We start from the raw sequence: 24,625 nt of genomic DNA on the forward strand, positions 1-24,625 counted from the left end.
CGCACCATTGGAGCTAGTTGAACACGTGCTAAGAAAACAAACCTTCCAAGCTGGGGGACTTTTTGGACACAGATTATGAAACTTCAGTTGTGCCGTTGGCCAGGCAAAGTGGTTGATTTTCTCTGTGGGGTATGGTAGGAGAGAAGAGAAAAAAAAAAAAAAAGATCCGCTTTTAATGCGTCAGAACTAACCACAAAATAATTGGGCCTACAGTCTAATCTAATCATGCTTTTGTTTATTCACCTCATATAAAAGTCTCTGAAGAATGCATCTGAGCACAATATATAATAATAATACTATTAACATACATTGTGAGAAACTTCGGAAAACAATAAAATGTCCACCTGAAATAATGCAGTGTTTATAGACATACAAACCCATTGGTCATGCACGTTTGTGCCATTTCTTTATCTACTGAGTCACAATGCTGATCTGGAAGCAGGAAATATATTTTACAGACGGAGACCAAAGCCACTCAGAGGCCTAACAAGTGTTATCAGAAGCTTCACATTGGCATAATTTACTACATCAGTTCACATTTTATTATAGGATTCACATTGTTTTATTGTTTTCTTTTGCATCATTGGAACATGGTATTTCTGCTGAACAGCAGGCAGGAGGCTCTCTCTTCCAAGTCAGGAGTTTGGGGACTTCTAGAACTATCTGTGAGTTGCTCGTTAAACGCAATGTAGTGTTTTTTGTTCAACTGAAGCCACGATAATAGTAGAACCCAGTTAAAACCCAACTCATGTACAGATTTGGATAGAACAGGGGCAAAAACCACACCCCGTCGTCCCCTACCCCTATCAAACTCTACAAAAGTAAAAGCTCAATATAAACCACTTAGTATCTAATGGGAGAATCCTGTTTCCAAAACCGATTCACGAAGGCGTTGAGCAGTGTTAGCAACTCAGACAGGGGCAGAGGGCAGACCCACTGGTGTCCTCACTGGCGAGGGGGCCGTATGTCTCTATTAAGCAATGTTCAGGTTATACAATACACAATACAAAACGGTACAAGAAAAGTTGCAACTCTTAGGCAGAGTCTTCTACACAAATTTAACACCACCATTGGCAGGCAATGTTAGATATATAAATTAATAACTTACAAAACATTACATTATATACATTAAGTAATAAATACGCGGTTATAAACAGAAACGGAGGTGTTAGCGCAGAAGGCAGTGCAAGAGAAAGATGGCACTAGATTGGAAACTGTGTTAAGTGGAGGTGAGCGGGGAGGCGGGGCGGAAGAACAGGGTAGGGATGGTGCAACCCCAGCAGCACGGGGTGCAGGACCCAAAAGGGCAACTGCCTTATTAAGCTGAATTCTACACAGACTGTTACGTGAACATGACTACCTTTCCTATCCCTTCGTTTGTTCAACTTTATTCTGTGGACAGCGAAAAAGCAAAACTTCAGAGGAGGAAAAAGACTGTTCAAAGCAGGCAAACAGATATGTTCTAGGGTAACTGAGAAGCTGGAAGGGACAAGAGGGGGAGGAAGTTGAATGTGGTTAAAAGCATAGCCTTTCTATTTGCAAAAGGAACCGTAGTCAAGTGAAAGATATTGCCCAAGAAAGAAGGAAGACCATTTTCTTTCCCTTTTTATCCCCCCCCCAAGAAAGAATCAAAAAAGTTTATGTCAACTTTGAATGCTTATCTGTGTAGAAGTTGATACTAAACTCTAGGTATTCAACAGGCATTTTTAAAGACGTGAAAATGTTTTTACAAAAAAGGCACACAGGTTGGCAGACAAGGGGACAGGTGAGCAGATTTATAAATAATGTTATTAGTCAGTCAGTTCGGTCACCAGAGGGGACAGATTCCCGAAACTTAGTGCAGAAAAATCTCTCAGTTTTGTGTCTTCTGCGTTCAAGCCATTCAGTCGTGATGCGAACCAGGCCTCCAGTACCACGTAAAGCTGCAGCTCTCCACTGAGCCTGCAAGCGAGGCAAGTCAACCATGGAATTTCCTGAGCCGCTATTTGCCTCGCGGTCTTGCATTCTGGCTCCAAACTCAAGTAACTGGAAAGGCCACATGGCCCTTGTCCCGTGCAGGCCTCAGCCCCCGTGGCGGGCTGGCCCTACCATTCAGCTGGCATGCTTGTCAAGGGTGGAATGTTTATCTCCACACGAAGAGGGAGATTATGTGTCGATCAGAGACTTGTCCTCTGTTGCAGTGTCTACATCAGTCTCTCCCAGCGAATCTCGATTTTCCGGATCGATCACACAAAGTGTCTTTGTGCTGCCGAAATAGCTGTGGCCCTCCCCTTCTTTTTCGGGCCCTTCAGAATCCTCCTCTTCTAGGGTCAGTTCAAACTGAAACTTCTCCATCAGACCCTGGCAGTCTCTGTTCTGCTCATCCAGTGGTGGGGAGGGACTCTGGGGTATCATGCTCTGGTACCAGTTCCTATTGTCTTCTAATGTATCCAGGATGTCCTGGGCATCGGGCTGTACCAGATCCGCCCAGGTCTCCCACAGAGGATGGACAATGTAGTCGATGAAACCCACCTGGAGAAAAAGAAGGTTACACATCTGTTATTATGATGGGCCCTGGAAAACCAAACAAGCTGTTCTGGTTTGCATGCAAAGAAAGAGCCACGACAACCCAAGAGAGGCCAATAATAATGGATTCTATGACTTGAGCACCTACCACACGGTGCGCCCTGCACTGAGCTCAAAATGTGCATTGTCGCTTTTAATCCCACAGAGTAAGTATTATTAGTCATCATCCACCAAGGAGGAAACTGAGACTCAGTGAGATGAAACAGTTTGTCAGAAATCACAGAGCCAGTAGTAAGTGGTGGCGCTGGGACTCTGTCCCAGCTTCGTCTGATTCCAAAGCCTGTGGCTCGTCTTACTAGAACTGATTACTTTTCCTCTGACGTGCGCCAGAGAAGAAGTCTGGATGTAACCCAGGCTGGGAATGACTTTGTCACTATTTGGATTCTGTGAGTCATTCTCTGAAGAAGGAAGCCCTAGGTCTGCTGAGCTCTCACACAACATTCTTTCCCTGATAACTTGAAATATGTCTCGGTTTAAAAATGAAAGGGAGCCGGCTCCCCGATGACTCTGAAATGTCTCAAGTTCTGTGGAATGCTTCTGGTTTGTAGATGATGTAGGTGAAACACTGGAAAATACTCCAGGCCCCTAAACAAACAAACATCACCTCTGTGGACATGTCTGTAATTGTTCTAGGTCCATAGGACACAAGTCATTTCCACCAGGAGAAAGAAGGAAAAAGAAAAACAATTCAGCAGTTCCTCTGCTAGTGTTCCTGTGAACAAATACGAAGCTTATGGCTCTGTGATGGTTTGCACAGGGGCTATGCATCCTGCATGAGCTGGTTCTGTGGCCTTATGCTGACCTCCCCATTGTCAGACAAACAGGAAACCCTGCGGGTGGGAGCAGGTTGAGAGAAAGAATAGGCACTGGCTGAATGAGGGAATGGAATTCCCCTGTCATGGTCTGGGTTGCTGGAGAGATGCTGGGTCGGGATTCAGGGGTAGATGAGCAAGGGCAACTTACGAGCACCCGTGGGACATGACAGGGCTCTCTTTCCACGTTACTGGAAACTCTAACAACATTCTGGGTTTTGGCCAGTTATTTAATACATCAAAGTTGCTGTACCCATATCAAAGAATCTTAGTCATATGTGACTCTTTTATCTATCTATCTATCTATCTATCTATCTATCTATCTATCTATCCTCTGTTGTTTCCCTGGCCTTAGCAAACAGAATTCACACCAAAGCCAGGGCATCTCTGATCTGCATTGGTTACAAGAACTTGACTGTGGTTGATTCAGGTATTTCTCCTGCTTGCACCCTCTCCTCTTTCCTCCCTTTTACTTCTTAATGTGTGTTGAATGGTTTTTAGAGACTATTTTCAAGGTGTTTTCCAGAGACCTGAAGAAAACAAGCTCAAGGCAATGGAGAAAACTGAATCAGCTGAACAGAGTGCAGACACATTGTTTCTTCATTTGTTTTGCTTCTGCTAAATGTTCTGCACTTTTAGAACGGCAGCCAATGGTCCTTTCCCAGGTCCTGGGATGAGGAAGCTCAACAGATCCGAAGAGCACCTAGTCAAGGGCATTATTACCAGACTACTCAGACAACGTTCGCCAGAGCCCCAGCTGCGACACCAGAGTGGGTCACAGTTGTCACGGCCACAGGGAGACCTGTCCACAGTGACGGGGAGGGAAGAGCTTGTGGTGGAGGGCGGCTGGGTCACTAAGGAGCTGGTGAACTGGATCAAGAGGGCAGCTTCCTCACCTGACACACCAGGGAAACACCTGCTCTATATCTCAAGGCTGTTTGGAGGTTCAAACGGGATAACGTATGGGGAAATGTGTGGAAAACCATACAGAACACCATGTAAGTGTCAAATTTCACTGTTAATACAAGGACAGAATTCTAACTAGCTAATTAATTAATTAATACTCTGTCCTTATTGAGGCGCTAGGGGATTTGAATTTAAATTTATGTTATCCTGCATTTTTATGGCAAATTAGACTTTTAAGGAATTTTCACAGATTTTAAACTCATTTGATTGGCTTTCTTTAAAAAGCAATACAAAAATACTTGAAAATGAACTACACACTGATATTACAACTGTATCTAAATTTGGGGGTAGAAGGTAGTGGGGAAAGAACATATACACTAACAACAAATACTCCTGAATGCTTTTGTGGTCAAGGCCTTGGACAGCCCAGAGACCTGGTCTTAATCATGACCACCTGGCTCAGGCCATTTGTTGTCCTCAAAAAAAGTAAGACTCGGCAGGTCTTCAAGCCTTTGAAGGATATTGATATCTTCTAGTGCCACATACTTTGCAGCTAGAGGCATCTGGGGCATTTTTACATCCCCCTGCCTACAGTGTATTGTGCCCCACCCCCGTCCTCAGCACACAGGAAGCTATAGCTTTGGACACAACCAAAAGATGTCACCATGTTCTCAGAAGTGTAGACGCAACCTTGGAAGGGGACGCAGGACAGGGCTTTGACTATGAGATAGAAGAGATGAGTGGGAATGAGGTTCGCTACGTCTAGTGATGGTGGCGGTGTGCATCATGGGGAGATGGCAAAAATAGGGTGCAGGAAACAAAGATTAAGAGTACAGCTCCTGGGTAAAGACAGAGCTAGGGGACATCTGGAGGGATGAGATGCAGAAGACGGCAGCCTTGAGTTAAATCTTTTTTTTTTTTTTTTTTTTTTTTGGCTAAGGTCACGGATAATTATCTAAACTGGGGATACACAGTACAAACTTTGATGGGTTTTTGAAGATTGCTTTATCTCCACGCTGTGAAATTGAGTATAATGGAGAAGGCAAAGGAGTCATGAGTGTAATGGAATTAAATGGGTCGTTGCTTCCTTAAAATTTCGTGTGTGTATATATATGTGAAAGAAAGGAACTAGCTAGAACCCTCCAGTTCGACCATCAGCAGAGCTCACAGAAACTTTGAAAAACTTTGTATCAGATACCTGGGATTTTTCCACAGAAGCTGTGTGCTTATCACACATGGGGCTGATCTCCATTCCCCTCTCTCGCTCTTTGTCTCCCTGCTGGAAAAATTCCTCCATGATGCGATCCGTCCATTGCCGATACAGTTCCAAGGACTTGGTGGGGTTGCTCAGGTCGGCACAGTGTACCATGTTGCGAAGGACCTGAAATCATCAAGTTTTGGAAATCCCATAAAACTGGGTATAAATACTACCAGAACATCTCATCCCTCTTGTACTAGTACACTTGGTACCAAACCCAAAAACAGTTTAGTTGCATTATAATTATGGTGTTTGCACTAAAAAAGGAGTGTTACAATGATGCTGGCCGGAGGTGGTTGTTTACCACTTTAAGAGTCCCAAAAGGGGAAAATGTGTCTCCTTAGATTGAGAGTCACTGAATTTAAAAACTGGAAGGGACATCAGAGGTCAGATACTGCCATGATTTCTTCTCCTCGGTTTGAAAAAAATGCAAAGAATTATTCAAAGTAGATGTGTTCATATTTTCCACTTGTGGAAAAAGGAGACCAGCTGAGGACAATTTGTATAACCAAAACAGATCTCACAAAGTTCAAGTCAATGGGCTTTCTATCCAAACATGAGCTTTTGGGACCAGCAGTCACGTATATCCTATTACAAATAGATTCTGCTGTTTATTTTTAGAATTAAGCGATTCAATAAATAGGGTTCTGTTTTTCTTTGTAAATTAGAGGAGCAACTTGAATGTCCATCTTCCTTAGCTTGTTCTTAAAACAAGCCCGAAGCTGTGGTGGTAACCTAGGACCTACAACCAAGTAAACTTTTTGTTTTCGCTTTTTAATTGTTGTTTCATTTTGTTTGGTGTGGTTTTGCGTTAAATCAAAGGCTTTCCTCAAATACCTGTATACGGTCAGTATAGTTGTCCAGGAGAAGGACACCAGAACTTGTAACTTTCTTTGTTTCTACCATTGTCTTCAGGTCTGCCAGCAAGCTCATGTGTTTGGACATATCAGTTGCTAACACCTGGGGTGAAGGAAAATGAGAACTCAATAAACTCAGTGTATCAAAGAAAATGGATTTTCTCTTTCCACAAAAGTAAAAGGAAGTGAGGAACATAGGGAGGCCAGAATCTTACCATGTCAATCACCATCTTCCTGAGCGTCTGACGCTGCTTCTTGGTGAGGTTCTGGAAGATGTCACAGTGTTCTTCTTGTAGGAGTTTGAAACCCACGGCAAGGTGATGGTTTTCCAACACAGATTCATCATTATACATCAAAGCAAGTTCCGAATCTAATAAACAAGGAGAAATGATGACTTAATAAAAAGGGATGCGGTTCAAAACTGCAGCATGACCTCAGTGTGAAATCAGGTCTAGTTCTCTCTAAATGATTTCAAGAACCAAGACCCATACGTCACTTTCCCTTAGAGAAACAGTCTCCCTCTACAGAGAGAAATAGTTTTTAAGCCAAAAAAAAAAAAAAAAAAAAAAATTCTAGTGTATATTAGCTCATAAATGTTCTCTTTACAGCATTTTAAAAATCCTTTTTCTCCTTTTCACTTCAGATAAAGAATCTGACATTTTAAGTAAGGGCATTCCCAAGCCATTAAATCCTATTTTTATCTCAGTTTGTAACTTCCTTTATGTCTTCACACATTTTGTGCTTTGGACAAGAACTGATTAAAAAATGCCACTAAACTTTATCCAATGTATTAAGATTTTCACTTTACTTCACTTTCTTATATGCTTCCTGGTTCCATCAATTGTGAGTTCTAGATTTTCAAAGAAGATAATAATGTGAATGTAAAATTTCACTTCATCCAAATAATGTAGCTTTTCAGAGCTTTCTATCAATGTGGCAACAAACAACAATTTTTTACAAGACTGATGTCCAATTTTCTGCCGTGTGGACCTATACACCAGAAACTGTATTAGCTAAATACCTAAGCTACATCTTCCAGCCTGCCTTACACTCAGAAGAATCACAGGCATCTTTTGTTAGGCAAAGCCAGGGCCTGCAGCTGAAAATATGGTCATTAAACTCATGAAGCTGTATTTTCTCTTAATCAAGGATGACAGCCAAGAGATGGTAATAGTACTAAGTGTAGGTGCTGTTACTCATATACCATCGCTTTAACTGTGTGCTTTGAGTTCCAGCTTGAGAAAAGGTGGTGGGATACAGGAAGTCATCTCAGCACCCTTGCCCTGTTCGCCCCGTGATCGAGGGCATAGATCTGCGAACTGGCTTTATATGTTGTAGGGCTGTCGGGGGCTTGGGCAGAAAGACCATTTTCCTGTGTGGAGCTCCCTGGCCTATATACAGAATGACTCGCGACACCACCCTATGCCAGCTGACATAACTCACACAGACAAGTGGCTGCCCCAAGTTTACGTCCTTTCAATAGAAGAGCAAGTGAAAGAAAAAACCAATGTACCTCCCCCCAGTCATTCAGATAGTCCACTGATAAAGCATGACAAGGACTCTTTACAGCAAGTAGCTCAAACATTTCTTAAAACTGGCAACACTTGATGTGAATCATGACCACAACACGATAACCCAATTCTCAGAAGAAAAAAGTGCTTAGATTTTCAGCATTTAGAAATGATGCATTAACTGAGAGAAGTCATGGATTTTCATTAGCATACTGAATGTTTTGAGCATGACAAAAGCTTTGAATATGGCCTGGGAGTCTTAAAGCTGGCCCAGCTCCAAAGGTCACTGACATCAGACCAGTCCATGCTACAGCCTAACCTGTTACCAAACCGATGCATTTGGAGGGGAGTGTGTGACCCGAGCCTTCATCCAGAACTGTGGAAACCTACTCCAGTGCTTTCTGTGGTGTCATTTCTGTTTGGAGGTTCCCATGCTCAGACTCAACATCTGGACCTGCTTCCTCAGGAGAGAGGGGCACTAGTGGGTCTCCATGCTGTGTGAGAGCCGGCAGCATCCTGACAATCGTGACCACGTTATTCCCCAGGCTTTCCTTGTCCTTACTGGATAATTCCACATCTGTTACTCTTTCCTCACTTATTGCATTTTCCAAACATTGAGTACTTTTTATGGTCCCCTCTGACCGCTTTCCAAGTTCTCCATGCAGCACAAAATGATGTGGCTAGACTGGATACAGTATCCAGGAAAGGTCTGACCAGTCCAAGTGGAATGGAAGGATTACCTCATTATTACCCTCATTATTATCCCTAATGAAAACATTAGGAGGAAAAAAATCAGGCAGTGAATCACACAGTGATCTCGAATGACTGTTCTAGTGGTGAACTCACTTGTGTTGATGAGAAACTGATTGGAGACTCCGGGATGGTCAACGTCATGGATAGCAGCTGCGAAGATGGCGGCCAGGATTTCCAAATCTGTGAAGACGGCCTGCAGAGCAAGACGAGTGCATGAGCCCCTGCCCCGTTCGCCATTCCTGCTTTCAGGTTCGTATTAAAGTACCCATTTCATACTCGTTGGGGGAAGAATGGTTTGTTGATTTATCTTATGTCTCAATATACTAATTCAATTAAATGTAGATTCTGTTCATCATCATCATCATAAGGTCCCTTACGTGAGAGGAGTAATGAGAGGCTGTGCCCACCCCGAGCCTGCGGGCTGAGGCTGGGGGAAGGCTTTGGCACAGTGCTCATGGCAGGTGGCCAGGTGGTGGCCGCTGTCTGTGCCTGGGATAAGTGGCATGGCAGAATGGTGCTTCTGTGACACAAGCACACGCAAGTCAAAGAAGCCGCTCAGACTGGCTCTGCTCTGAGATAGCAGAACCTTCATGTGTTTTCAGGCCAAGTGACTTAGAGAACAGAGGCCAAGTTTCAGACTGTAAGACTGGCAATAAATTATTTTTCAAAGCTAAGTTTGTAGCGTGGTCAGACACTCCCAGGTATTTATTCATTCATGCATTCAATCAATACCTATCCACTCAGGGTTTACGATGGACAAGATTCGAGAACACTTCTAAGAATTGAGACCTTAACGCCCACTGCTCAACTCCTTCATGCCTTGTTGTGAAGCCTCCTCTGCTCTGACAGATACACAGTGATTTAAACCTAGTATTTATTTAGGCATCTGATAACTTCTTGCTAAAATGTCTTTCTCTGGCTGAAATGTCTTTCATCGTCCTCCTTGATTACTTAAATCTTCTGATCCTTCAAATCAACCTAGTTACGCAAGGACGCACTGAACTCTCCCTTCTCTAAATGTCTGTGGCACTCAAGCACAGTGTCTAGCCACACGGTAGGTAACAGCCGAGGACAGCTGATAAACAGTGTTGGCCCACACTGCGATACTTAGGCAGAACATAAAAATAATACTGTCTCTTTCCTTCAGGGGGATAAAACAGCCTTAGCTTCTTCGATTTCATGTCTCAGAAGGTATGGAACCCAAGCAACAGAGATGGGGTCAGTTTAATCTTTCTTCACCTTCCAATCTGAACCTGCAAAGGAAGGTTTAGATAGGGCGTGGCCAGTCCCTTCCTGCAGTGAGCCTGCACATTTTGGAAATGCCTGACCCCCACTCCATCTGTCCAGGAAGAGCATGGCCTGCTGGGCACGCTGGCCTGCTTATACTGACATACACAAATGCATTAATTTGTGAGGGAAGTGGTCACAGCCACCTTCTAGCTGTGTGTCTAACAAGATGGAATGCTGTCTCTCTTTGCTTCAACATTATTAATTCCTCAGTTTTAGATTTTTCAGTTACTTTTCCTTCAACCCATAGAATCAGTTTTATGAATTCTTAGGAGAATAAGCCTATGGATGCTTATTCTTAATAAAACTGTATAGAACATTCTATATTACATTTCTGTGCTATCCCTCACGGTGCCTGGGATGGCACAGGCAGTTCAGATTAGCACCTATTAATAGTAGATTTCAAATGAAAGATAATGCACCCTGTTAACTGCTTGATGATTAAACAAATTTTCAGTTGTAAGAAAGGTAAAGGGAAGGTTACTCTGCTATTAGAAAGCAAAGTAAGTAGAATTGTCATTCATTTTTATTAGGAACCTAATTGATACATGCTATACGTAATAAAGAACCAGTTCAAGTACATGCATGCAGTCACCTAATTACATTATTTCTGTAAATATGTCGCATGTGTGGCACTTATCAAAGAGGATGAGCGGGTATGCAAAATGGATCGTAACTACTCACATCTAATGCTGGCGTGGAAAGGAGAACGTGGGTTGACTGGGCGACGTCAGCAGCATGCAGGCTGTTATGATACGCCACGTCAGGATGGTAATGGTCCTCCAGAGTCATCATGTAGGTGACGAATGTGTCGGATGAGATTTTAAATGTCTTTAGGAGGTCTCTTTCCTATGCAGCAGAATGGAGTAGAAAATAAGTCAGAGGATGTCCAAAAATGAAGAGAAGCCAAGTAAACTGGGATGGAAAAAAAAAAAAAACCATAAAGAGCATTCAGCTGGAAAACCGACACATGCTCCTGCTCACTCACCTGGAATATGGCGTACATGATGCACGTGAGGGGCCTATTGTGTGAGTAGCCAGCCACGTTGAAGATGTTAAGGCCCCATTTGTTCAGGTCTTCCAGCTCCTATCGTCAAAATTAGAGAAATTTAGAAATAAGGAGAGGTTTGTTCGCATACCTCATTATTTTTATTTATTTTTGGCACAGTGGCTGGCCAAGTCTTTAGAGCATCTATTTAGAGTATTCTGATTGCATGAACATTTGAAAATGGAATGGTCTGGGAAGCTGGGTATCTTCTCCATGCTAGTTACAAGTTTCTGTATCTTTTTTTCAGAAAAGGGAGAATGTGTCTCTACTGATAAATTTGGTTGCTGATCTACAATCTTTTTGCCATACGTCAGTCAGTCCTCAAACAATGCTGCTTCCAGAAGGAGGTGCAGGAGATTAGAGAGCACTCTAGATCTACTTCCCTGTCTCTTTCCTTCTCTGTTCACTGGCCCATCACTAACAGCTAGAACCTCACAGAAACTCCTCTGCCCTTTGGATGTTATCACTAAGAGCCACATCAAGGAGACTTAGCTGCTCAGAAGGTGCATAAGTCAACCCTCATTTACTGTAGAAGGTCACGAAGATGCCAGTCACATATGATATCCTAGAGCTTCTGCGCACAGATAGACCTGGAAAAAATAGCATTCCATCCTGTGTTGTGGGATTATTCCAAGATTATCTGATTAAAGGAGCAATTTATTCCATTATTAATTATTGCCCAGTGTAAGGGATCCAGGCTCTCCTCAGAGGCTCGGCCTAATGTGGATCCACCTCACTCTGGTGACATCTTCCAGAAGCCCTCGCTGCATGTTCATTTGCTCTCACTCCATTTCTCACAAGGCTGAGAGGACCTCAGCGGTCACCCTGCACAACCTCCCAGAGCAGGTATGAGGGGGCCTTTCTGGCCCTTCCTCTACTACTAGGGTTCGGGCTCAAGTCAGTGCTGTCAGTTTCTCTCACTTCTCCACCAGCTCTGCTGATCAGAGCAGGTTTCCTCCTTGGTCCTTGGTGTACAGTCCCTGAAATGTCCTCTGGGATAATTCAGTCCTGCCTCCTGGCCTCTCCTTGGATTCTCCCAATGTGTGCTCAACAGGATTCTGCATTCATGAGTTAGTGAACCCAACTCAGAATTAAAAAAAACGGTCCTTTGGTATAGAAAAACAGTCTTTAACTAGGTGTCCAGCAATGGACAAAGAGGCTACGTCAGCCTCCTCATCATACAATGTAATAATCAAGCAAAAGTGATCACTCCTATTTTCTGGTAGGAAATAAAAACGGACATCTGCCTTCTGCAAGGCAGAGCTCCACGCACACCCCACCAGCGCGTACGCACCTTGGCCAGGTGATCTTCATTTTCCGTGTTGACTCCGAAGCGGGAGATGCTTGTGTTATTTAAGCTCGAACTATGCATCAGTTTTTTCACTCCACTTATCTGTGTCATGAGCTGTTGCTTTTTCTTTTTCTCCCGGTCTTTCTGGGTGGGAGATGGAATCTCCACGTCATTCTGCTTGTCTGCAACAACAAAAATACAGGTTTTTCAGCCCATGTGTGCCAACGAGAACCCACTGCAATATTCAAAACAACTCCCAACGGTCAGTAATGGATGCTGCATCTTATGAAGGGCTGCCATGGCATTATCTCCCTTGATCTCCAGCATCATCCCGTGATACGTGATTTTATCCAGAGGAGCTAAATAACCTGGCCAAGCAGTGACAGAGGTAGAACTCAATCCCAGGTCTTCTGTTTGCAGGGTGATTTCAGAGAATCACGCTTACACATTTTCAGGGTGAGGCATCAATATTTATATGTAGATTTCTTATGAAAACAAATAACTTGTATGTTTATATAACAGAAAAGGTTCATGTAGCCAAGCCCAGGTTAATATAAACAGGCTTTATGTTCTGCTCATTTTATTATATTTGTATTTATTTATTTTAATGCAAATTTGAAAGACCCCTATAATTTTAGCTGGGTTCAGTTTAGATGAGTGGTATATATGTTAGAGAAAAAACTGGTGTATAACCTTCAAATGATTACTTTAAAGCCTTGGTTATTACCCTTTGAGGTTTAGAGGAAGACTAATTTCAGTTTTATGTCATGCTTTGTGTCTATGAATTTTTCTAATAAATAATAATAACAATGCCTCTCGTTTGGAACAGGTATGACATTTATTGAAATGTTTATGCTTATTAAATATTTATACTCATCTCATTTAATCTTTTAAAAAATTCTGCTACAACAAGGTAATAGGAGAGCTAGGATTAGTGAGGAAAACACGTCCACCTGCTCGTAGACGCTCTTTCTTCCATATCATGCTATTAAAAATAGCAGCAATCAAATATTCTATTTCACTTCCCAGGGGGATGGATGGCTCCTGAGTACTTCCGGAAAATGCCCTGACTCTTTCCAGCCACAGGGATGCCTGTGAGTGCACTGAGCTGGTGATTTATTAACTTGCTTAACAGTTACTTCACTGAACTAAGTAACACCTTGTGTCTGAAAGAGTTAACGCAGCTTTCCAAAGTTCCAGGTTTACATCTTTACTTGTTTCAGTGAAAATTCGTCCAAAGACAACTTCTCCATTTGAAAATGACATGTTTCCAGATGGCCTGCTGAGATCGAGATGATTTGCTTTCAATTCTGGCAGATGATAGTCACATGTTCTCCCTAGAGACCTACACCCGCTCACAGGGCCCTGTGGACGACTCAGCAGAGCAAAGCCAGCACAGGGAGGCAGAAACAGCCGTCATGGGCCCTTGACACCTGGCTGCAGGGCTGGAGCACGGGTTTTCCCTCTCTCCCTCGCACCTCAGTGCTGTTTCTAGGTGCCCCCAAGCTCCTAGACTCACCAACCTATGACTCCGGCTGAGGGAGGAGTTTTAGTGGTCATCCCAATTAGTTTAGGGCTTTCCAACCTGGTTCAGCATCAGAAGCACCCAGGGAACTTTTAAAAAATACAGATTTATGAGCCCCACCCAGTCCCACTGAATCAGTATTTTTAAAAAAGCTTCCCAAGTGACTTTGACGATCAGAGCCAGGTTTGGGAACCAATAATAATCCCACACTCTCACTTTTCAGATGAAGTCAGCAACTTGCCCAAGCTCAAAGGGCAATTTAGTCAACAGATATTTATCTTGCAATTACTTTTGTTCCAGACACAGTGATTTAATAGCATAGAACCTAGGTCTTAAGGTTTCTGTTAAAAAAATCTCTTTCTGGTCTCACAATCTCTGGCATAAAAACTACATAGCACATTATTTTTGAAATTACTTTTCTCCCTGTTACTTCACTCCTAATAATTACTACTTTTGCTAAAATAAAAGGCCACAGCAGCCCCTGCCTTTCCTGACCATCATTCTTCACCATTCTTCATGCCTGGTTAAAGAGGCTGTTAGATTCTCCAGTGCCAATGCAGATATGAAAATCTCTAGTGGGACTAGCAGCCTTTTTTCCCTGTGTTTAATTAAAGATTCTGTACAATAATGAGTAATTGAGCTGAACCACTACTGTGTCTGGAACGTTACAACAAAGAAGAAAGCCATTATTCACAGAGTGCGCCATTTGGACATTAATGGGTGTTCCCCTATGCAGGCACTGGAACAACTGATGGGTTTCCCTATTCTGAATTTCCACCGTTAAATGCTTAGCCAGCGCCATGTGGAAATAACCTGAAACACACACTCAAAGAATCACAATAAACACTTTGTGAATTTACACTTACAGAATGGTCAGACTACAATGGGGAAACAGTGGAACAGCACAAAATAAATAAATCAATAAATAAACAGATGCTAAAAGTAGTCATGTCCAAACTGTGTTAATGGTATAATTTGAGGTGCTTTTCTTGCTCAATCTAAGCATTTAATTATGCGAAATTCCTAAGTTCTTTTCCTTGTGCCTTGAAAATTCTATGTTCTAGCTTTTGAGATGGTAAGTAGGGGAGTCAAAAAGATGACTTTTCTCTGTTTATAAAAAATTAACTACATTGTAATATCACATCTAAGTATCTTGCTTTTGGTCTATGCTCCTTCCCCCTAGGTCCTCTACGTCCTCCTGTCCCAGCGTCCTGGAGCATCACAAAGTGCCTGCCTGCACTGATAGTGTCTTGCCTGCTTTTCAGCTTGTCCGTCTGGACACCATCCTTTTAGATAGAAACAATACAAGTTTCACAGATCTCTGCAGTAAGGGATTCCCCTCCTCTCTGGGTGACGCATTGTAACCTTCAGTGACTCTTATTAAGTTACTGCTCTTCCAGTGTAACTTGAATCACTAAGGTCTTCTCATTTTGTGCTCTCAGAGACCGCTGCTGTGCCTCAGCAAGAGACCGTTATATTACTGGGAACTGTTAATAAACATATTTTATTTTTAAGTCCAACAAGCCTGTTTCCTAAAGACTTTTCTCCAAAATAATCCATCTATTACTTAAATGCCATTAAATGAGATTTTCTTCTATATATTCTGACAGCCTAACAACCTTCTTTCCTAGTTAAGGAAGTGATGGGTATTTGGATCTAGGAGTCGAGAGAGTGAAGACTTAGTTCCGGGTCGGGAACGTAGTAGCCAAGTACTGTTGGTCAAGTTACTTTGCCCTTCTGGGCCTCGGTTTTCTTTCCTGGAAAACGAGGGAATTGGGTGAGGCTATTAAGGTCTCTCTCAGATCTGACATTTTGTGCAAAAGGCTTCATGGTCTCCAGGAATTTGCACTATGCCCACAAGACAGGACGAAGCGTTCCACGTTCTGTTATTTGCAGTTTGGAAACAAGCTTTGTTTGTTTATTTGTTTGCTTTTTAAGTAAGCCTGTGGGCCATTCCAAAGAATCCGGGTTGCCAGGTGGGTCTCAGCAGGACTGCTAAACTCCATCCATATCAGAGTCATAGGAAGTTAGAGCTGGAGGGCACGGGGTGTCATCTACCCCAGGGCTCCCATTTTACAGTTGAGGGAGCTGATGAATCTTGTGTTTATAAAATGCATTTTTTTTCCTGCTTTGATTTTCTCCAGAATATTTAAAATTGTAACCTGTTTCTCTGGTCTGTGTGATCTGGTCTACCCTGCACGTGAGCACGCGTGTGCATGCAAACATACACATACACATGCACTCACACTCACACTCACACACACCACCCTCCTGATGCTCAGTCTGTAAGGATTGAGATTTAACAACCTTCCTCAAACAACTTGTTCTTGATGCTTTAATTTTTTTTTGAATAATGAGAAGCCAAATGATTGGTTTTCCTCAAGAGAGGAAAATGCCTACATGCAGATGGACTATTGAAGAGTTGACATTCACTATTCTTGGGATGCAAAGTGTAGAGACTAAGAACTCATCTTTATTATCTCACCAGCTTTCTCATTTGATAGGCTTTCATGATTAAGAAAAAGAGTAATTGGTACCCTAAAATATTCTCATTGTCCTTGGCAAGCAGATCATGAAAGAGGCTACAGCGACAAGAAACGCTTAGGTGCAACCTTGGATGATGAAGGGCTCGGGGACCTCACGCAGCTGTACTCTGGTGGTCAGAATCTCTTTGGAGAAGACAGAAAAGCCCTGGTATTCGAAAATGCAATGTTTACGAAGACAAAGTCAAAAAGGAGTTCTTGCACTTACTGATTTTCTTCCTCTCTCCCACCATCATTAACCTGAAAAAATGTCCCGAAAGCAGTCCCCATCTTATGAAAAATAATTGGGTGTTGCACAGAGCAGAGTATGTCTAAAATAAACAGGAGAAGATGCCTGTCTTCACAGAAATAAAGGGGAAATAATGGAGAAGAAAAAGCACCAGTTACAATTCTTTCTGTTCAATTAGATTCTGGCTACCTCTCAGAGCTAGGATATAGGAAAAACACCTTCTCTTTGTTCTCTGGCAAAGATTGTGGCAACTGACACTGGAGAAAACCGCTAACACTCACATACTGGGAACAGCTGGAAAGGCATTTGCCAATCATGCCGATGCCCACTGACCAGAGAGTAGTGAGGTGAGCTTTGCACTAGGCTGATCTAAGATTAATCTCCTGATAGCAGAACCTGCCTTTGGTATTAGAGAAATATAGTTGATTTTTAAAAATAAAACCAGAAGAGGTATGTGTTTCCATAAGACACTGAGCAAGTACCCACTGATGTAAGGATATGTAGCAATGCCAAAAAAGAGGGAGGTGTAATGTTCAGCTGTCAGAATGGGTCATTTCCCTGGAAAAGGGAGTTCTGTTAAAAAAGCCTAATTCAGCAGTAATTGAAAGTCAACAGAGTCAGAATCAAAATGCTACCCATTCTCTTTGCAGTACAAATTTGCAGATTCTGCAGACCTTATTAAAGAAAAATACACAGCAGAATGGCTTTAGACATGAGATCAGAAATCCCTAATAATCAAACAGGATGCATGACAGTAGCTAAGAGGCACTGATGCAAATCTTTCCTGTCAGGGTCATGTGTTATACACCAGCAATGTGAAAACAGGGGATAATAGATAAAGTATTAACTTGGGAAGATAACGGTACTGTTTGCAGAAGGCCAGCTCTTTCAGAGATGTGAAGATTCTCTTTCCCCCATTTATCTTTAAGAAATAACTTAGCAAAGCAACAATCAAATTATTTCCAAGCTTATTCTCATGGGTCAAATCACTATAGAGTTACTCTGCAACCATATCTCTCACAAACCACCTAAGAGGAAACCTTTTGCTCAAAGCTCTGTTATTGGAAGAACTGAAAGAATACCGTGTCAGGGGGGGCCAATGGAGCTGTCCCTAAGGTTTGGGTGATTGGAACCCCCCACCCCCTCCCCTTCCAAAGTCTTGGCAGAGATGGAAGTGGGTAAGTAGATAAGGAGTGACCTGAAGTCTATATAAATTCAATTAGCCCATAATAACCTCTTGTCTTTGATGGGTATTTGCATTCATTTTTCAAACAACACCTTCCTGCTTATTTTTTGCACTTTAAAGAACGTCCTTCGTTCTTATTTTAAATGGATTTGTTTTCCTGTGACTTAACCCCGTTTCAAACTCACATAAGAATGCTCCTGACGGGTTGCAGAGATTAATACTGAAAAATCTCAGTTATGGACCAGGTTTCCCAATGAATGCCTTACCTAAGAAAGTATTTGAGATGTATTCAGACACCTGGTTCCCTGATCGGCTCATTTCTGAGAGATGTGTCAGCTCCCGGTTCAGCATTCTTTTGAACTGTTTGTGAAGAACAAAAATGTATTAACTACCTAAAGAGCAGCAAAAATTACGACTTTATACATTTCCAACTTTACTGTCTAAGAACCAAGAGACTGAGCAGATACCATTCGATAAATGATACGTTTCTACAAAATACAATACTCCCCCAATGTGAAATTGTTCCAATGTCACCTTAGAAAAAAAGGTTTTCTTAAGATTTCTTGGAATTAACATCTGACTTCTTTTGAAGATGCAAACATAGAAAAAGGAATTTTAATTGAGGTCAAGATAATTTCACTTGAAAATGTAACTATATTTAAAATACATTTACCAGAAATTAACTCTAAAATATAATGTGAGCTAATCATCTACACAGTAAAACGCGATTAAATGTGAAAAGTTTAAGGGAAAACAAAAGAAAAGAAGAAGCATCTGTTAAAAATAGAGTTGCATAAAATGAACAGGATTAAAATACAGCACAGTCTATTTAAATACAATGTAATAGAACATGACCTTATTTCACAATAAGCAGCCTCAGTGGGCTAAGTGATAAAACAATTAAGTCATTACAGAGGTTTTCTATTTCACAGAAAACATACAGATGTTTCACATTCTATCAAAGACACATAACAGCATCAAATTAACCCACCTTGATGTAACCCCAAGATACAGATAACAAATAGTTTGCCTCGGGCATTTTGGAATATGCTCCTTGCCACAATCCACAAATCCCTTTGAAAGAATTCACAGTTCTGAGAGAGCAGTCCCTACTCCCGAAAGGACCGGGAAAGCCTTGCAGATTCAGTGGTAAAATAATAAAAATTTAGGAAAGACAAAGCCTCCAAAACTTAGGGAATCTCCTAATCCAGACAAAACCCATCTTCACACTCCATTCTTGCAAGAAGCCTGTGCTCCCTGCTTCTTTCCTGGCAGAGAGAGTAAAATGCAATCGGGAATTGCACGAAGGAGCAAGAGCCTGTCCAAATGTATTCAGCTGGCCGGTTTGCAGCACTTATGAATTATGAATAGTCCTGATGGCCGGAGGGGTTTCCACTCTCTGTTAGTCCTGCTCAGCTGAACTCTTGCAAGGAAGGAGCAATTCTTTCCTTAGGGGTTGCCAGACTGGGAAACACAGCCATCTTTTAAAAAGGAGAAGATTAAAATGGAGGAAGCCCTATGAATATTTAAGGCACTCCGAAGTCGGTACCCTCCCCCCTTTCATCTAGGTGTTCTTAACCCTCTCTCCACTGCCGAGACCAGGGCTCTGCGGAGGCAGCCTCCGCACGGAGCTCAGCCACTCTATGGGTTTCAAAGTGATGGTGTCTTTGATTAATTGACTTTTTGAACATTAAAAAAAAAAGGAAAAAGTTAAAACTGTGGCTGTTTTCAAACTAGGCTTTCAGTACACACGAATACATTTTTAAGCTAGCTTTTGGGACGATTTTGTCACCTCAACGGAGTGCCGGTGCACAGAGTCTTCTTTCACAGTGAAATGAATGGGTAAAGAATTAACGGATTTCATTTAAAAAGTATTTCTTATGCAGAATGCAATTTCCTGCCCTTCATCAGCTCATTAATATGCACATTAGATTGCATCTGACAAATGAATTAAACACATTTAACCTTTCCATCGAGGATCTGGAGTGTGTTTTCTAATACAAGCTATCGTTTGCTGCATGAATGGAGAATTATTCGGGGTTATGAATGACTGCTGTCTTGGTATTTCACTGTTACATCTTCTAATCCATGTTAGAAATACCTAAGAGTTAAATTAATTTTTACTTTGCTTTAGCAATCTGGAGCACGCTGAGGAAGCCTTTCCTTTCCTGTAGTCTCTTCCCTCTCTCTCTCACACACCATACCCCTTTTCAGCTTTAGAAACATCACATGCAAGAAGAAAGTCTAAGACTAGAGCCCTGCAGTGGGACTCCCTACCCAGGATCATCCCACTGCCTTCCTTCTCCCTCCTCTGTTACCCGACCCCTGGACTCCGAGGAGTTCCTGTACAGCATGTTAAAAAAATAGCAAAGCACCATGGCAACAAGCCCCCGCACGCAATTGGCTCTCTTTCCTGTGAGGCATTCCCCTTTCAAATGAGCGTCCTGCGCAGACAATGGCTTCACTTCAAGCATCCAGGCTCCCTTCATGCCACTGCCTGTGCCCAGGAGACCAGGCCTCTTGAGGTGAAGCCTGTGCACGTCAGTAGTGCCACCCCCTGGCTTGCTGCTCTCTGTGTTGTCCTCAAAGAGGCACAATCACCCTCTTTCTGGGGAACCCTGCTTGTGTGTGTGTGTGTGTCTTCCCATGATACAGTATGTTAGTAACAGTCACCAGAAACCTCTGAATTAATCATCTCAGCTAGTATGCTTTACTTACTGAACCTCTCTGCAATTTGAACTCCAGGTGAATTGCGTAACTTCTAAGTTATTTATTTTTTAAGACATAACTGCTCAGTCCTAATAGCCTCTCATTTTCCGTTCTCAAATGACAGGCACTTATACTAAAGACTTAGAATAGCTGAAAAAGGCAGGTTTCTATGCTCTGATTGATCTGCTGAATTTTGGCAAAGAAGCACACTTTACTTGGAGCATTGCAAAAAATATCTTGTAAAAAGCATAGAGACGGATGATTTCTTTAATTACGTCTCTGCACTAGATTTCGCCAAATGTAGCATTCAAGCAGTCACCTTCATTTTGGTTCCGCTGGTTTTTTTTGAAATGCTTAGGAAGATTTTGGAGTCCATCAGGCTTGTACTAGTTTGAATTTTATCTCATATATTTGATACATACATACTGAACACCTAAAATGTGCTAGGCAAAGCATTGAGGATATAGCAGTTTAAAAAAACCCAAACAAACAAAAAACGTTTTTCATTGCTTTTAACCAGCTTTCATCCTAGTAGAAACAGACGTATTAGGGCATGGTAGTTAACCACAACAGTTAACCGTCTGGAGAGGGTGGGGCCAACTCTTTATTAGCCACATTGGCCCCTCAGCTCAAAATACAGGACCGGTATGTATACAATCATAAAAGACTCAGAGAGGAACGACCTTCCTTCTCACTTTCTTACTGTCACCTCCCATGGCCACAGGACCCTGTTGGTACACATTGTCAATCAGTCCCAACATGGGAGCAGGGAGGTGGCTCTAAACTATAGGGCTGAGAATAAACCAAACTCCATCTTTTCTGCATAGTTCACAGCAGGGCCGGTGTACTCCTGTAAGTAATGAATAGGGGGAAAACCACCCCCCTCCTTCTCCCGCCTAAATTAGTTTTCCTCTGACCCTTTTGCGAAGGGCGTGACAGGGCCACCAAAAACCAAAGTCATCTTAATGCAACCATAAAACACACAACACGATGAAGTACGCAAATGGAGGTCACTCAGTGTGAGAAACTGACCCAGTCCTTTAAATGTTGCTTAGCAACAAACTTTGGTTTTCCTCCTCCGCAAGGGAGGGTGCAACCACACTGACTAAGGCAATCATTGCTCTCATCAAAAAGCACGTATGAAGGGCCCACTTATAGTGGGCTCTGTACAAACTAAGGAAGGCAGACATGGCCTTCGAGGAGAAGACAGTGGGTATCTTTTACATTCTAGTAATGCAGAGTCCAATTAGTAAGATTAGTACTGGCCTATGTGATGAGACACATCAAAGAATGGAGTAGCTATGACTCGTGTTTGAGGTTAAGTCTGGGGAGAGAGTTGGGAGCTTGGCTTAGTGGGGTTTTCGATGTCTGATTCCCATGTGGGAGTTGTTTCTTTTGAGCCAGAGGCAGCCACAATGGAGCAGACGAATCTAGAATTTCAGTCTCAGCTCTTGATAACAGATAACAGTCTGGTGAAGTCACCTTAGCTCTCACATATAAAATGAGAGCCATGCATGATTTTGGGATCTCAGCCTCTCAGCCCACACCTGTCAAGATTCTATGACATATTCTGTGGCAGCCTCCTACAGTCTGGACACATTATTTACCAGCAACCAAAATTTCCCAGAAGACAAAACTCTCTTAACACTACTGAGAAAAACAACCCAAATCGGAAATGCTTCAGTCCCTAAGAGTAAGTCATCAACAAAGGAAGACAAGTATTTATCATCCTTCCAGCTTTATATTCTAAGACCCTTGGAGTCTCTCTGTCTACTCATCAAGCTGGGTGTTCAGTCCAGATAAGAATATAAAACAGCTCCTGAGGGAAACTGTGGCCCAAGGAGTTACAGGATAGAAAGGGAATAGACAGCATTTACTTTATCAAATGCTGGAGAGAAATCCACAAACAGGAGCACGCTATTTCAAAGGTAAATGCGTCTCTACAACCCAAGGCACACAGATCCTATTTTTCTGTTAAGAATCTGTCTTCACAAGAAAACCCTGTTAGAGCTTACCCAGAAATAATGTCCCCAGGGGAAATGGCCAAAGCCCCTTTTCAACACAGACAAGCAAGGTTTGTGAATGAACTCTTAGTAATACAAATTCCTCCAATGCTTCCTTAAGCTTAAGCCCAACACTAGGTTCGCAAACACTGCCAGCAGTTGCAGTTACTTTTGTGAAAAGGGAAAAAGATACCATTCTCTGTTCAAATGATTTGATATTGTTTGCCTGGAATGTATCTTCTCTATAAAATCATATGTGATTTTTTTTTTGAATAGGCTACCTTTAATAGTGGGAAGTTATTTAAAAATCTATAGAATAGCAAAAGCTGAAATTCAGGTACACTTGACAGAAACATTACGTTTTATGGCTGCAATTTTTCTTTAGCATCAATGCTACAGACGGGGACTATTTTCTTCTGAGCCAGTTTCTTCTGACGTGATAGAACACTTCATCGTTTTTCTATATTTCTCATCAGAGGACTAGTTGGAGCTCGGTGCAAAGAGTCACAGGCAAGCTAGAAAAGGAGTTCTTCGTCAAATGAATCACACAGGAGGGCTGGACTAGAATGATGTCAGAAATTCATCCCGGTTCTAAAACTTGGTGATTCTATGGTTCTAAGAATAAAACCATGCAGAAGAAGAATATAAGGGGCTAGGGTCAAGCAAGCACACGAAAGAGCTACTTTTAAGAGTAATCTGGGTTGTGAGTGGGTGACCTGGAAATTACTTACAAGTGAATCTTTAGTGATCAAAATATTCTTCAGCCTATGGAAGACTACATAAAGCAGGCACTTTCCTCTCATTGATGATAACCTTATGATGAAGTCAGTAGTGAAAACCGTGTGGATAAAAAAAAAAAAAGGTGTCCTGGAGAGGAAGAGAGCCCCAGTAGTCACCCTTGTGGGTGGCCGTCTGCGCAGGAGCCCATCCGTGAGACAGGCGCCTTATTGTGTGAGATCTTCCTGTTTTTGCAGAATGAAACAACTACCGAAGTCATTAAAGTCACAATGACTTTATTAGGGGCTAAATTTTGACTCATATTTTACACTTTGTTAGTCATAACTTAAGAAGAATTCCTGGGCATCAGGAGAGTGAAGGGGCTGAAAAGTCTTCCTGAAAGCACAGAACGCTAGTGGTGGTAGAAGGCAGTTGAAATTGCCGTGGCCCAATGTAGTTAGAAATGGAAGTTAAGGAGGGCTCGTCTCTGTCCCCGTCCTGGCACTGACCAGCTGTGCGGTCTTGGGTGAGTTAAATTCACTTCCTGATGCCCAGTTTCTGTAGCTGTCACATGGCTAATTTCTCAGGTTCCTTCTGATTTTAGAAATTTGCTTCTTCCATAGCCCTAATTCTACATGAGAAGTAATGAAGATTCAAAGAAGTGAAGGACTCGAATTCCTAAACACCTCCAATTTCCTTTGAAAAATCTCATTTCAACGACAGCAACGATAACAACAGGAATCTACCGTCCTTTCTCTAAAACCCTTTGTCAAACTCCCGAGTCTCACAGTTCTTAACGTTTCAGATTATCTGACAACATGCATCTCAGTTCTTGCCTCCTTTGTCTTTCCCTATGAACTCCATCGTTCGTTTGAAATTCAGTGTCCAATTTCTTTAATGACATGTTTGTCTTTCTTGAGAGGCAAATGCAATTGAACTGAGTGAATTGGTAACGGGGTTAAGGAAGGAACAGCAATGCCACTGCCCATTAGTATCTACTTAACTAGAGACCACACAGTCCCAGGACGGGCCAGTCTAGCAGACAGGTTCTGTCGTGTTCACATCTGGAGCTCCAGGGAATATGATCATTCTAACTGTCCATGTGCCAAGTCAGAAAGAAACCCATCTAAAGACATTAGAGTGGAGTGATTCTCTTCTTAATCGTCCAGTGATGTAATAATCCATAATAAATATGAATGGAAAAACAAGCATAAATATCTCCACCATAATTCCGTGACAAATATTGGCATTTATGATGAAGCTAAAATAGGGCAAATTCCCCTTGCTGGTTAGAGAATAAGTATCTGCTCAAGTGACATTTTAAAAGTCAAGGCAGGGACTTTAGTCCCCACGGGTGCTTTCACACAGAGAACTAAAAAAACAATCAGAAGAATTTGAATATAAGTTTGAATGGAACTACTCTAC

The 24,625-nt window shown here is 42.2% G+C and overlaps 1 protein-coding gene across 6 annotated transcripts in view; it reads right to left on the minus strand.

Moving 5' to 3' along the window:
* Positions 1-215: 215 nt before the first annotated feature.
* PDE4B (phosphodiesterase 4B) overlaps positions 216-24,625 on the minus strand; it is a 376,744-nt gene continuing 352,334 nt past the window's right edge. For all 6 annotated transcript variants that reach the window (XM_074376311.1, XM_010963447.3, XM_010963448.3 and 3 more), the window contains 9 exons: positions 18,038-18,131; positions 12,292-12,470; positions 10,938-11,036; positions 10,634-10,798; positions 8,756-8,855; positions 6,614-6,768; positions 6,379-6,501; positions 5,482-5,664; positions 216-2,511 (listed from right to left, as the gene is read on the minus strand). In XM_074376311.1, the coding sequence (XP_074232412.1) occupies positions 2,146-2,511; positions 5,482-5,664; positions 6,379-6,501; positions 6,614-6,768; positions 8,756-8,855; positions 10,634-10,798; positions 10,938-11,036; positions 12,292-12,470; positions 18,038-18,131 (1,464 nt within the window). In that variant the 3' untranslated portion in view covers positions 216-2,145. The remainder of the gene's footprint in view (positions 2,512-5,481; positions 5,665-6,378; positions 6,502-6,613; positions 6,769-8,755; positions 8,856-10,633; positions 10,799-10,937; positions 11,037-12,291; positions 12,471-18,037; positions 18,132-24,625) is intronic.

The sequence above is a fragment of the Camelus bactrianus genome, chromosome 13 (assembly GCF_048773025.1).
Source record: "Camelus bactrianus isolate YW-2024 breed Bactrian camel chromosome 13, ASM4877302v1, whole genome shotgun sequence".
Classification (NCBI taxonomy): Eukaryota; Metazoa; Chordata; class Mammalia; order Artiodactyla; family Camelidae; genus Camelus; species Camelus bactrianus.